The sequence below is a fragment of the Sphaerodactylus townsendi genome, linkage group LG16, assembly GCF_021028975.2.
Source record: "Sphaerodactylus townsendi isolate TG3544 linkage group LG16, MPM_Stown_v2.3, whole genome shotgun sequence".
In the NCBI taxonomy this organism is placed as follows: Eukaryota; Metazoa; Chordata; class Lepidosauria; order Squamata; family Sphaerodactylidae; genus Sphaerodactylus; species Sphaerodactylus townsendi.
Window position 1 is genome coordinate 18,464,123 of NC_059440.1, and position 13,952 is coordinate 18,478,074.

Here is a 13,952-nt window from a genome sequence, read left to right on the forward strand (position 1 = left end):
GGCAAATAAGGTCTTTCACATGACGGCAGGTCAAACTTAAATAGCGTCCCTTGGCATTTGCATGTTTTTATTATGTTTAATTCCGCTCTCCAGTAAAAGTGACTTGCAAGAACCAAATCTCAATACAAATGACATTAATACTTATTGAAAATGTTCTTAAGGAAGAGGGTTTTTGCAGAACCATTTAATAGCGTTATAGGCCCCCGGGTAAAGCAGCGCGCTGTCGCTCCTACCTACACAACCTCTCACAGGACCAAAAATGTAAATGGTCAATCAAATCAAACATGTCAATATAAATATAACCAATATCATTGCTATTAGCTGTCCAGTGAGTTGAGGTGACGTTAACGTACACGCTTTTATGTTATGAAGTGCGTGAGATATGTACGCAGGCGTGCACGTCTGGTGGCGGAAATGACTTTGACACTAAATCAGAGCCGAACGCCAATGTCCACTGGTTGCCATAAAAATTAAAATTAAAATTGTTCATTGCCTTTAGTAAAACACATGCTAAGTATGCATTTTCCAATAACAAATATTTATAGTTTAGTATAGTATTTATTGATTTATTGACAGCAAATCACAACATACATAGATTGGCATGGGGCCCCTATGCTCATGGGATTGGCCCAGCATGCCCATGCATTAAGAAGCCGTGGGATTTTGGCAGGAGCCTGAAAGACAGGCACGCCCTGGCAGACTCCCTGGAATCCGGGAGTTCTCGTGCGGAGCTGAGTGTCTTGGGGTCTGAAATATTTTGTTGACTGCTATTAGAAGAATAACATAACAACCCAGGAGGGGGGGGGGAGGTGCAGGTTTAGTTTAAATTTCCGCTGCCTTCGATGGGTATTTACAAAGAGATGTTTGTTGGAGTACTCGGCATATGCTCAGAGGCTTCTCATTTATAAGTCGCTTTTTGGGGAGACATGGCAGGCATCCTTAGAGACTTTCTGACTTTGTGTCTGCGTTTTTTTTTTAAAAAAAACTATTATTTTGCACTCTGTACATGTTCACAACCAGCCAGAAATGCTGACACTTTTGCAAGCAAATGTTGGTAACTTTGGATCTGCCCCTGCCAAGGGCAAAAGAGTTTCACCTCTGCTCTGCTCCTGAAATCACGAGTAGGAGCGCGGCCCCCTTAAGACCCACGGGCGCCGCGCCCTCTAGCGATCGGAGCTGGCGCTGCAGGCTCGGGGGAAGATCCAGGTGAGAGTTCTGCCGGCGCCAGGTACGTTTACTTGCGCGGCTGCAACGAAAAGCGTTATGGATTTGGACCAGTCCCGGGACTGGAAAGCGCAGGAGGTGGATCTGGGCTTCTGGAGGCTCCGCACAGGACATTCTCATCTCAGGCGGGTATAAGAAAGTATCCCTGGGGGCAGGGATCCTGGGGATTCATTTGGTTTTGTTGTTGTTCAGGAGGAAGAAGCCCCATTGAACTCAGTGGAACTTCCTTGCAAGTTAACAAAATCTCATGCCAGTAAAGTTTATTTATTTTATTTATATTTCGAACTTGTAGGCCGCCTCTTCCCCAAGGGGCTCGAGGCGGCTTCCAACATGGCTGTTCTCCGACAGCAAACTCAACAACACAATTTAACACTCTTAAAACCAGCAGCAGTCACATAATTTAAAACAACTTAACAATATAGCTGTTCAAACAGTTCAATCAGCTCGAACAATTCAACGGTCTGAACAGTTTAAAACAGCTTAAAACAGTTTAAACAGTTTAAGGCAGGCGCCCATTCCCAAGGCTAAAAGGGAGGAAAATACATAGTAGAGGAAAGAAGGGAGGGAGGAAAACGGCGGGCCCAGATGGAATCAACAGTGGCCCGACCGAGGTGACAAAGGATGGAAAAATGGCAACCTCGGTTTTAGTTCTAATATTTCAGTGGGGGGCAGTAAAACCGCGGCCAGCCTCCCCGAAGGCCCGGTGGAATAGCTCTGTTTTGCAGGCCCTGCGGAACTCGCCAAGGTCCCGCAGGGCCCGAACTGATGGAGGTAGGGCATTCCACCAGGCAGGGGCCAGAGCCGTAAAGTTCATGGTTAACTGACGGAGGCCCCTTCCGCACATGCAGAATAATGCACTTTCTAATTGTTTGCAAGTGGATTTTGCTATTCCGCACAGTAAAATCCAGCTGTGAAGTGCATTGAAAGTGGATTAAAAGGGCATTATTCTGAGTTAACAAAATCTGGTTGTGCCTGATCCCCAGCAAGTCCCTGCTGAAATCCTACCCCCAGGTACAGACTTTGCTAGGTGGCTTGAAGCAAACTGTTTTCTCCCATGCAATATAAAAATAACTCACCTTGCTGAACCTGATAACACCTACAGAGGGTTTAGAGGGAATTGTTCCGAGATGCATTAGGAGATAAGGCTTCCCAGGTCAAAAGGGTCTCTCTAGCGTTTTAGAAACAGATCACTTAGAAGGGGAATAAAACTGGGGAGAGGTGTAACACACACCCCTGAATGGAATACCACCAGACTGCAGTCCTTGTGTCTCTGGGCTTTAACTCTGGAAGTAAGAACAGGCAACCTAGCTGAATGCAACAATGTCATGTCCTCTATGGAGGAATATGGAAGCAGGTGGGGGGATGAGCCAGAAAGAAGGTCTGAGGCCCCTTCCGCACATGCAGAATAATCCACTTTCAATGCACTTTGCAGCTGGATTTTACTGTGCGGAATAGCAAAACCCACTTTCAAACAATAGTGAAAGTGGATTGAAAGTGCATTATTCTTCACGTGGGGACGGGGCCTTGAGGGAGTAGACTGGAAGGGGAAGTGGGAAAATGTGGGAATCCAGAGAACTTAGTTCCTGGCCAGTCTGAGGGCTTTTTCACGTGCTCTTTTTCTTGTCACTATAGCTGATCGAAATTTAGGAGCCAGCCGCCTTTACTGTGAAACTAAATTCAAGGCAACCTACTGCATAAAAGGGATCTACGATGTGCAATCAGGAAAAAAAGAGTTTTGAACTGGAATGGCTAGCCCATTTCTTTATAAGAATGAATAACAAAGTTTCCAGGCATCCATCAATTGCAGTAGTTTTATTAAACTATTTTGTACCTCTCCTTTCCTTTGAGGCTTAAGGCTGCTCACAAATCTAAATGTGAAAACATACAAAGTACAATAAAACTCCAAGTGCCACTAAAGGACTACAGCCAACACCCTATTAAAAGCTCGGGCAAATAAAAGGGTCTTTGTTGCTGTCTGTGATGATATGTCTTTAAGAGTTAAGTTGACCGGCATAATGAGAGAGACCCAGGAAAAGCAGTTGGAACAGAGACCTGGGAGAGTTACAACTGGATACTTAAATTAGTTGTTAACTGTTCTAATAGTTCTTATTGTTAGCTGTAAATAAAACCTGTTTCAACCCACTATGGCAGGGGTAGGGAACCTTTAACACTCAAAGAGCCATTTGGACCCGTTTTCCACAGGAAAAGAAAACACTTGGAGCCGCAAATAATTTTTGACATTTAAAATAAAGATAACACTATATATATAGGGTTTTTTTTACCTTTTACTCCGCTCATTCTGAGAAGCGCATGGATGCGCCCGCCCTGCTGCCTGCAAGGCGGGCAAGGATGGGGCCAGCGGCTTGGCCTTGCCGGCCACCGGGAAAGCACCCGCCCCGCTCCAATGGGGCAGGCAAGAGGGGAAGCCCGCGGCGCGGCAGCCACGGGCAGTTGGTGCACCCGCCCTGCTGCCTGCAGGGCGGGCAAGGATGGGGCCAGCGGCTCGGCTCGTGGAGCCGCAGTGCAAGGGCAGAAGAGCCGCATGCGGCTCTCGAGCCGCAGGTTCCCTACCCCTGCACTATGGTCATCCTGCCCTCCACCATGACACTGCCTATGAATGGCATTCCCTAAGGGAGCCAGTTCCATTACCCGCTTGTAACACCACGGATTCATGCCAACTGAACAGGAGCAGTTGGCGGAAGGTTCCTTTGGCACAGGATCGTGTGCTGTTTGGGGGAGGCAGCAGACCAAACGTTGGCGCTGCAACTCTTGAGTCAAACAAACAGCGGCTGCTCCTTGGAACATGGAAGCATGCTGGGATCTGTCGCTCGTGCGCATGCAGAGGAGATTCACTCGAGCTACCTCACCAAAACAAACCAAGCAGGCTGGATGCTGCCGGCTCTCAGAAAGCGTAATAATAGTTTTCAGTTCCGTAACTGTTCACATCTAGTGTCAGCCCAAGCTCTTAATGGCTCATCCTCCTCACGGACAAACTGAGAATGGTTTTGGATCCTTAAAGATCCTGCTCCTCGGTTTCCAAGGTCTCTCAACCCCAACTGCTCTTGCTCAGAAACTGTTGTGCAAAAATTATACTGACTTTTGCTGCCCTGTCTAGGGTGCATGCCTCTGATCTTTCCCATCAGCCATCCCTAGTTCTATTCAGCGAATCAAACGTGCTTTGCCTCGGAACCTAAAAGAGCAACGAGAATCGGTGACACTGCTGCCACATCTGGCCTGCTGCCCTCGCTAAGCCTCAGTGCATAGGAGCGTTGTGCAATTGTCTCGAGATCACTGATGCCTCCTCTATGGCTCAGTCCCAGCTGTGCCCAGAATGCAGGCACTCCTTGTCCTTCAGGTAGTCCTGCGATGACCAAGGCTCTTTGTCTGTTGGGGACAATCAGAAATAATTGCTTCCATGGAGGCTGCTGTTCTGCAGCTCATTTGCAATTTAGCTCAGTCCTGGGATGTTGTGCAAAAGCCGCTGTATGAGGATGCCGCTCTGAGATGCCCCCTTTTTCTTGGGTTGGGGAGTGCCACAAAGTTAGTGAAGAGGCTCCACCTGGGCTGAAGACACCTGAGTTCAGGAACCTGCCTCAGGAAGCGGCAAAGGATGTTCAGGGAAAGTCATCAGCACCTTGGCAGAAGAACTGGGAATTCCAGTTCCAGAGAAGTCAGTGATGCTCAGGTACAGCCAGTGCAGGGGCCGTAGCTTCCAACAGCCACCGAGATGAACTTCCGCAGAGCCGTACGGTTGTATTCATGAACCGATTGGCTTGGATTTTTCTGTTCTCAACCCGTCCAGCTTAATGCTTGGCTTCCCTTGTGTGTGGCCTTGAGCTTCCCTCGTCTCCTCCACAATAACAGATGAATGCCAGCAGCACGTGGCGTGGTTTCAGATACTTCATGTTCCAAGACAAAGCAGGCACCTTCTTTCCCACGGCAACCCCAGATCCATCCCCGTGCTTGCAACAATTTGCTCTTCCTCTGTAATCGCCGGCCAGGGTGAAATCCTGGATGTGATTCTAACGGACCGGGTGCACTACAGTTAGGGGAGCCAACATCCAGATTGTGCCTGAAGTTCTTCTGGAATTATAGCTGATCTCCAAGCTATAGAGATCACTCCCCCTGGAGAAAAGCAGATTTGGAGGGCAGATTCTAACACCATAGATTTTAGGCAGAGCCAGCATGGTGTAGTGGTGAAGAGCAAGTCCACACTAATCTGGAGAACCGGGTTTGATTCCCTGCTCTGCCACTTGAGCTGTGGAGGCTTATCTGGTGAACCAGATTAGCTTGTGCACTCCAGCACATGCCAGCTGGATGACCTGAGACTAGTCACGGTTCTTCGGAGCTCTCTCAGCCCCACCTACCTCACAGGGTGTTTGTTGTGAGGGGGGAAGGGAAAGGAGTTTGTAAACCCCTTTGCGTCTCCTTACAGGAGAGAAAGGGTGATATAAATGCAGCTCTTCTTCTTCTCCAAACTGTCCACATCTACCAGCATTGTCCCCAGATCTCCAGGAATTTCCCAGGTCAAAGGTGGCAAGCCTTGCTGCAACCTCACCCTATGATGAACTATGGAATTCTGAAGTTCAGCCACTCTATAGCCAGTTTACCATAATAAACTGGTTGTACCATAATAAATAGGGATTCTGGAATCTTCTACCTGCCTTTTGGATGCACGTTGCACCAATGTTACCACAGCTGGTTTTAGTGCCAAATCATTAGTGCTTTCAAAGCCAGTGGGAAAAGTCCACGGAAGTTCATGAAAAACTCACTTTCCAGCACACGCCATTTTCCAGAAGTACTAATGCAACATGTTGGCAGGTTTAGAACATTTCTTGTGTGTTTTATCAGGATTCCTCTTTGATAGGTCTGCATTATTACTTTTCTTTGAGGACAGAAATGACTAAGAGTGGCTTACCCAGGGGACTTTGTAACAAAGGGGTGATTTGAACCCGGCCCCAGCTGGCTCTCAGCTCAGTCTTAAAGTTACGTCTTTCAAGGTCATGATACAGTACGTCATACACTAGAAGGCACAAGGCTGGATTAACGACAGAGCACGTGGGGGGGGGGGGCTGGCCAGCCCTTTTCAACTCTGACCCTTCTTAGCAGAGTGGCCACCCTCAAAACGGTCCCGATTGTCCTGCCCTCCAAGATGGATGGGATGAAACAAGTTAAGATTGCTCTGTAGCAACCCCCGTGTGCTCTGTTCATCCTCAGAGGCAATTTGCCTCTCTGTTTTTGTTTATCGCATAGTGGGCTCGAATTCCTTGCGAGTCCCACATCGAGGGCAATTTGCTAGGATGGGTAGCAAGGGGGTTGGGCTTCCTACAGCAGCCACCCAATACAAGGGATGCTAGGTTAGGGAGAGGTTTGAACTGGCTGCTCAGTATCTACTTGGGGGTGGGGGGGGGAGAGAAGATTGAGTCTCCTTAGCTCCCTGGTTGTTTCCAGTTGCTCCCGCTGTAGGCTAATAGGAAACCAAACCCTTTCCCAGAGAGAGATGCTCTTCCCATTTGCCAGTGGGTAGCCCTTGGTTACAGGCAGCAGCTGTCTCTTGGATGCCAGCCTGGCTCTCCCATTGGCCGGGAGGACCAACCAGGTTCTCCAGCATGCTGATGGGCTGCCCAGTCGCCTTGGCAACAGCAGCATCCAGATCCTCCTGCGAAAGGCAAGAAGAGGTTTCGCAGTCCTGCGGCCCTCCTCGGAACAGCCCAAGCCTCGCTTGGAGTGGGGAGTGTTTGAAGCAAACAAAAGGCTGGGCGATCCCAGACGATGTGACCCTTTGCAGCACTGCAGACAATGCCGGGGTCCCGCTGGCCGGATGCACCTCTCAAGTTGTCCTTTGGCATGCTCTGTGACATTATGCAGACTCATCGGGGGCTGGCAGTGCCGCTACAGCTTTGGGGAGGGATGGGCTGGAAAATTGTCACCCCCTCCTGAAAACCTTCACTCGACCATATTCCTTTTAGACAGGACTCAGCTGTGAGCTTATGCACCAATACAAGAGAACTCCTGAGCATGTGTAAAGGGCTACCAGCTACCAAAGTGTCAGGGATTGTGGGGGTGTGGCTCTTGGGTGGGTTGCCTTTGTTCTTGTACTGATAATTGATGAGGATTTTAAGGCATTGTTTTCACTGGTAAAATGTCTGGCTCAAGACTCCGGAGAGGCAATGTAAAAATCTCCTAAGCAAATAATTTAGGTGAAGGAAGGGCTCAGGGGCAGCCGTAACTATAGGGGGCGGAGTAGCCAAAGCAGATGTGAAATGGAGGAGTAAACAGAAATACCATAGGCTTCTTTTGCCCCAAAGGATAAAAATTATTTTCAGAAGTATTTCAAAAAGTGCCTTTTGGCTCTACCTGGAGCAATTCTCTGGGACCCCATCCAGAGATGGTTAACCCTACCTGTCCTTTAGGGTTTCTCTTCGTCTGAGCCTAAATGAATTTTCTCCCAAAAATTCTTCCTTGCAAATTCCAATTTCAGTGCTTTGGTTAGGGTTAAACGTGTGCATTTAACAGTCAACACTGAACATTATTTGCTACCTGACTACACAGAGCCGTTACTTTATATTGGATGGTGGGCACATATTCAATATTTGATAGAGGATATTGACCGGTAATGTTTCATGTTTGGCAGCAAACAGCTTAAGCGATTTCATGCACGACGGCCGCCAAAAATCCAAACAAACCTACCCAAGGCCCGACTTGTAAGGACTCATTCGTGTGTGGGGGTTAAGAATTTCCCCCAGGCAAACCTGGAAGGAAGACTCTTGTCAATTTGGAGACAACTTCATTCTTTACTTTTTGAGAGCAGAGTTAATATAGTGATGCTGTAAGGCGGTTTTATTTGATGGGCTTTAAGCTGCAGGCACTTTCTCAGGAAAGGGGAGGTTAATGGGGATTTATTGTATACGGGATTTTCCCGCTACCTGGAGCCCCAAAGGAAAAGTGGGGTATACATATTTTAAGAAGAGAGAACCAACTGTGATTTGGGATGCCGCTAGTTCAACTTTTAAATCCACTATAAGCACATGGTCTTGGGGCAACTGTGCTTTCTCCCTGCCTTTGGCAGTCTGCAATATTGAAGGACCAGGCCATTTTACAAAGTTGTTATTACGACTACTGTGATAATGTGAGGGAAGCATTTTAAACAGTGGAAGTACTAGAGATGTGATACATATTTCCTTGTGAAGCACCAGTACGCCACACAGAGGCATTCTATGGGCTGGTACAATTTCCTTGCGCACCAGTAATTTTTCTGGCATTATTTGCAAGGCCCATGAGCCCAAGGTCATACTTCACCTTCCAAATCCTTTTCTGCTCTTTGCTTTGGTTTTACATTATCAGGCTTAAATTTTGCTAATGTCTGTAATCTTTGTTCCCTTTTCTGCTTTGAAGAAGAAAAAGAGTTTGGATTTATATCCCACCTTTCTCTCCTGTAAGAAGACTCCAGGTGGCTTACAAGCTCCTTTCCCTTCCTCTTCCCACAACAGACAGCTTGTGAGGTAGGTGGGGCTGAGAGAGTTCCGAAGGTTGGACCTGTGTTGATCTTGTTCAAAGCATATTAGGATGAGATAAAAGGTCCAATGGATGAAGACCATCAATGTATTCCTATCAGAAGGGGTGTTTCCACAGCCTCTAAAAGAAGCTACACGCAGTGGTGGCGAACCTTTGGCACTCCAGATGTTATAGACTACAATTCCCATCAGCCCCTGCCAGCAAGGCCAATTGGCCATGCTGGCAGGGGCTGATGGGAATTGTAGTCCATAACATCTGGAGTGCCAAAGGTTCGCCACCACGGATTACAGCATCTACCAGTGGAAAAAACAGCATCTACACTTAAGGAGATTGTCTCCAATTATAGGCCAATTTCCAACTTGCTGGGGGGGGGGGGGGGGTTCGGGACAAGGACTGAGTGATGCCAGAGCAACTCCACAACTTGCAGGATGGTTCATCTGCCCTTTACCCTTTCCACTCTGGTTTCAGGCCCAATTATGGGACAGGAACAGTGCTGGCAACACTATTAAATGATCTTCATCTGCAGCTGGATAAAGAACTGTTCCTATTATTTTTGCTTGATCTGTTGGCTGCCTTCAATATTGTTGATCACTCAGTGCTGAGTCTGAAGAGGGACTTACTGGAACGGCACTTAAATGACTTGTCTATTTGTTTTGTGTGTGTGTGTGCCCAAAAGGTCTTCATTGCTGCTTGGGATTTAACCTCCATGGTTGTGCAAAGCTCTAAATTGTCACCTTGTCCAAAGGTTTGGTGTTAGTTTTCGCAATGAACTGATGTAAACCAGCTAGCTTTCTCCATTCAAAAGCCCTTAGAAATGGCTATGTCGTAAGCTGCCATAGTTAAGTGACGGACGGAGAACAAGTTGAAGCTGAATCCAGACAAGCCCAGAGTTGGTGCTGGCTGACGAAGTTGAAGTCTTGGAGAGGATCGGGTGAGCTTTACTACAGCAGACTACATTTAAAAGTTTGGTGACCTTGTTGGCTGTTTTGGAGAATCTTGTGTGTGTGAATGGAAGAGTGTCTCATGCAAGTCACATTATGCTGACTCTGGGAGTGGACCTGGCATAAGGTTTTTGAGGCAAAGAGGACCTGGAAAGCATGGAGATGGTTTGTAGGCATTATTTCCTGCCTTTGCATAGCAACCTTGGACTTCCTCAGTGGTCGCCCATCCAAATACTAACCAAGACAGACCCTGCTTAGCTTCCAATGGGGATCACGCTAGCCTGGCCCATCAAGGGCAGGGCAACCCCCCACCTCAACTGCATTTACTATTGGTCCTACCGCCACTCTCATACTCAGCCAATCTAGCCACTTTGATCCATACAATGGGAACCTCAAAGCTGGATGATGGTAATAGAGTATTGGGGGTTGAAAATTCAAAAGTTTAAATTGGTTCAGACTGCAATGACTCAGTTGAGTTAGCTGCTTTCTGCAAATTATGCCAATTTTGGTACTTTTACATCATTACCTGCTTGTTTTCAAGTTCATGGTGTTGGTTACTCCTTTTAAAATGCTTAGTTGCCTGGGACCCTTACCTCTGAAGGACCATTTCTCCCAGTATGAACCCATATGGCAACACTGGCCATCCTTCTGGCCAACCACACACACGGGGCCTTCAGGAAGTATTGTAAACACAGGACTGTGGAGGATGGAGAGGAGCAGCGTGTGTGCAATTTGGCTGCTGTGACTGATGTTTATTCTGGTTTTGTTTGGGCCTCTCCAAGAAGCTAAGCCTGGTGCAGCCAAGCTGGAGACAAAGCAAATATGGGATAGGCAAGTGGTAGATTCTGCATTTTGATGAAGCAATTTATGTTGGCCCAGGTGATAACCAACCAGGATGGTTAACAGAGTATGCAAAATACAATTATAGTTATCCCTTCCACATCGTTACTTCCTCTATTGAGGTTTTAATATATTGCGGGGGGGGGGGGGGGGGGGGGAGGTTAGTATAAGAAATTAAATGGGAAGTTGGGGGGAGTTTTGCAGAATCTGCAGACAACACGCAAAGGCCTGCAGACAACACCGAAAAAACATAGAAAATCAGAAACACATAATATGTGTAATGTCAACTTGCTGTATCTTTTAATACCGTAAATATACACAACTTCTTGTATATAGTTAAAATAAAAGAAAAAATCAGACTTATTCGCTGGAATGACGGGAGGGCCAAAAAAAAATGTCATGCGGATTCCGTGATTGTGGGGGCACTGCACCCCTAACCCCAGCGATGTGGAAGGGATAACTGTAATGTCTTCTCAAAGGGCAGTAATATGTGTAAGATTAAACCTACTTCAGTTCTCAAACCACACACAATAGTTGACTGGAACAACCAAACAAACACAAAGTGAAGTTCTGAAAAAAACTGCAGGCTGGTTAAGACTGCTGGATTCATCCAACCGGGATGAGAATCCCCTTTCAAAGCAACATTTTGTATTCAATTTTAATGATCTGTATTGGGTTTTCATTCCTTTGGGTGGTGAAAGGCGGGATGAAAATTAAGGCGAATTTGGAGTTCCATAGCTGAGAAATGGCAGAGGCAGAGGAAATCCAGTTTGAATTGCCAAGAGGAGGTAGGTCTGCAGAATGCCATAAAAAAGTATAAATCAAAATTGGAAGTGTGGTGGGTCAAGCTGCCTGGCAGGATCTTCAGTGTGCTCCACTACTTTTTCCTGGATTTCCTTCAGAGCTCCTTGTATGCTTTTGTCACCTAATGGTGTCCCCAACTCGCCTCTACATGATTTCCAGCTGCTCCTTCTCAGCTAACTGTGGCATGAGGCGTTTGTTTCCCTGTTACAGATCGGAGGAAGCACACTCTCCCTGCATCCCGTTAGGTCCAGCATGACAGACAACATTCCCTGGCTTATTTAACAAGGCCAGGCTGTGGCGTGGCGTCCTTCCGGAATGCTAAAAGCTTGAAGAGCAAGTTGTGGCACGAGCACTCCCCCTGCAGCACAACACAGAAACAGCAGCCCATCGCTTGAAAGAGGGATTTTGACATTTTAGGAGCTGCTGTGCAAGCTTGGTCACCCCCTTTCTGTTCCCAGAGATCGTGGCAAGGAATGGTGAAAAGAAAGGGGGAAAGCACAAAGCAGCAGTGAGGGAAAGTGTTCCAGCTTTTACACAGCGCCACTTTACTTTAATCCCTTCCATTCTTTTCCTGAAAGCTCTCACCCAAACCCTCCTTACTACCTTCATCTGCCATTGAAACAATATGCTAGTCTGCATAATTCTAAGGGCTTGCATTCATTTGTTGATCCAAGACTTCCTGTGCTCCAAGATAGCCTCTCCAATTATCTGATGGTCATTTTCCCCCTTGCAATGTGGCTTCAACCTTGATAAGGCAGGGAAAAAACAGTCTGTTCCTTTGACAACCTAGGTAGCAGACACCATCTCACAATTAAGGATTCAGATTAAACGTAAACTGTACAGAAGCAAAAAAACCCACAGTTCTTGGTTCATTCCTGCAGTCTTTATATATTAAAATAAAATTCCTATAGATCATTTGTTTGAATCTGAACTCTCGCAACCTATACGTCAGAACATGGTTCCCATGTAATTGCACTGCAAACTGCCAGGATAAAGTCTGAAACAGTCTGCTCCGTTACAGCAATCTAAGGCAATTGCTTTCATAGGCCCAAAGTCAAAAGTCCCTACAAACTGTCCAGGTGGGAATTCTCTCTCTTCAGAGCGCTAGAAGGGCATTTTTAAACACCAAACAGAGGCTTAGTGATAGTTTTGCAAATATTGCTTCTCAGAAGCTTTGGGAACCAGAAAGAGGGGCAGTCCCACCAACAGAGCAGAGTATCCATGGACAACGTCAGCAAAATCCACGGGGGGGGGGGGGGGGGATGACAAAAATAGACTTAAATCCCCCCTCCACCCGAAAAGGGAGTGCTAACAGATACAGAGGTGACACCTGGAAACAAAGCCCCATGTTCAGTTTTGACACATAAAATACCAATTAATGGCTTATCAAAATGCAATCAGATATGGCAGATTAAAGCCACCCAAACTCTTGATCGAGACACAACAGACAACTGACAAAACCAACTCCAAACGAACGATCGTCCACTCCTAAGGCAAAGTGAAATACTTAAAAAACACACACCCCACAACCAGTATTTCTGCCACATCTGGGGCCGCTAACAACAGTCAGAATCATTTGGAAATGCCTGTAGGTTTGTCCTGAGGATGATCTGTGGCTACAGTCCAAGCACTGAGGGATGACTCTATCCAAAGCAAGCTTGCACTGCAGGCTGCAGAGGCCCCTCAAAGAGATGTTTTCTGCTCCGCAACAGCAGCCACTGCAAACACCGGGAGAAGGTGCTCTTCTTTTCAAGGCTCGGGGGTGGCTTTGTGGTGTGTCTTCTTCCCTGATAAGAGCTGTCCAGCAAGCCACCTCTCCAGTCCCACACTCATCGGCGATTGACGAGAAGGACGAAAGCAGAAATGAAGACTAGAACCGCCATCATCTCCTTCAGAGTGTCCGAATCCCACGATTTATCCTTCTCCTTCCGCTTCTTCATCTCCTGCTGTCTCTCCCGGATGAGACGCTCCCGCTCCAGCTGCTCCCCGTAGTGCTCCCGGTAGAACTTGTCGAAGTCAAAGATGGGCTTGGAGCGGCCGTAGTGGGACGAAGGGGTGGCCGTGAAGTTCTGAGTCCTCCTGGAAGGTGGGCTGGCAGCAGCCTCCTTGCCCGAGGGCTTGCCGGCCATGCGGAGGTCCTGGAGGCTGAGGATGCCGCGGTCGTATTTCTTCCGCAGGGCCACGCTGCCCAGCACCAGGTAAGCCTCGTTGATGCGGGTGAAGCGCTCGGCCGCCTCCTCGCTGCCGGAGTTACGGTCCGGGTGGTAGAGAAATGACTGCTTGTAGTAGGCCGTCTTAATCTGGGCCTGCGTGGCGTTCGCCGCCACCCCCAGCAGCTCGTACAGGCCCGAGGGGGAGTCATGCCGGGTCCCGCCCGCCTGAGAAAACCCGCGGACAGCCAAGCCCCGGAGGGCCCAGGGCAACAGAGGAGGAGCCACCAGGTCCGCTCGGGCGACGGCCATAAGCAGCCCCGCAGGGCCTTTCAATGGCCCCCCGCTGCCGCCTCAGCCCTGACCTCCGCCATGTTGGATCAGTCCTTTCGGCCGGCCGGCACCGGCAGGCGACGACGATCAGACAGCCAGCCAATAGGAAGCTCTTCCCTGTGGGTTCGGAAGGCGGGCCCGATCG

The 13,952-nt window shown here is 48.0% G+C and overlaps 1 protein-coding gene across 1 annotated transcript; it reads right to left on the reverse strand.

The window, feature by feature from the left end:
* Positions 1 to 12,188: 12,188 nt before the first annotated feature.
* On the reverse strand, positions 12,189 to 13,871 carry DNAJC30 (DnaJ heat shock protein family (Hsp40) member C30). Its single transcript, XM_048519522.1, has one exon. It carries the CDS (start codon positions 13,784 to 13,786, stop codon positions 13,154 to 13,156), a length of 633 nt encoding a protein of 210 aa, XP_048375479.1. The 5' UTR covers positions 13,787 to 13,871; the 3' UTR covers positions 12,189 to 13,153.
* Positions 13,872 to 13,952: the final 81 nt, after the last annotated feature.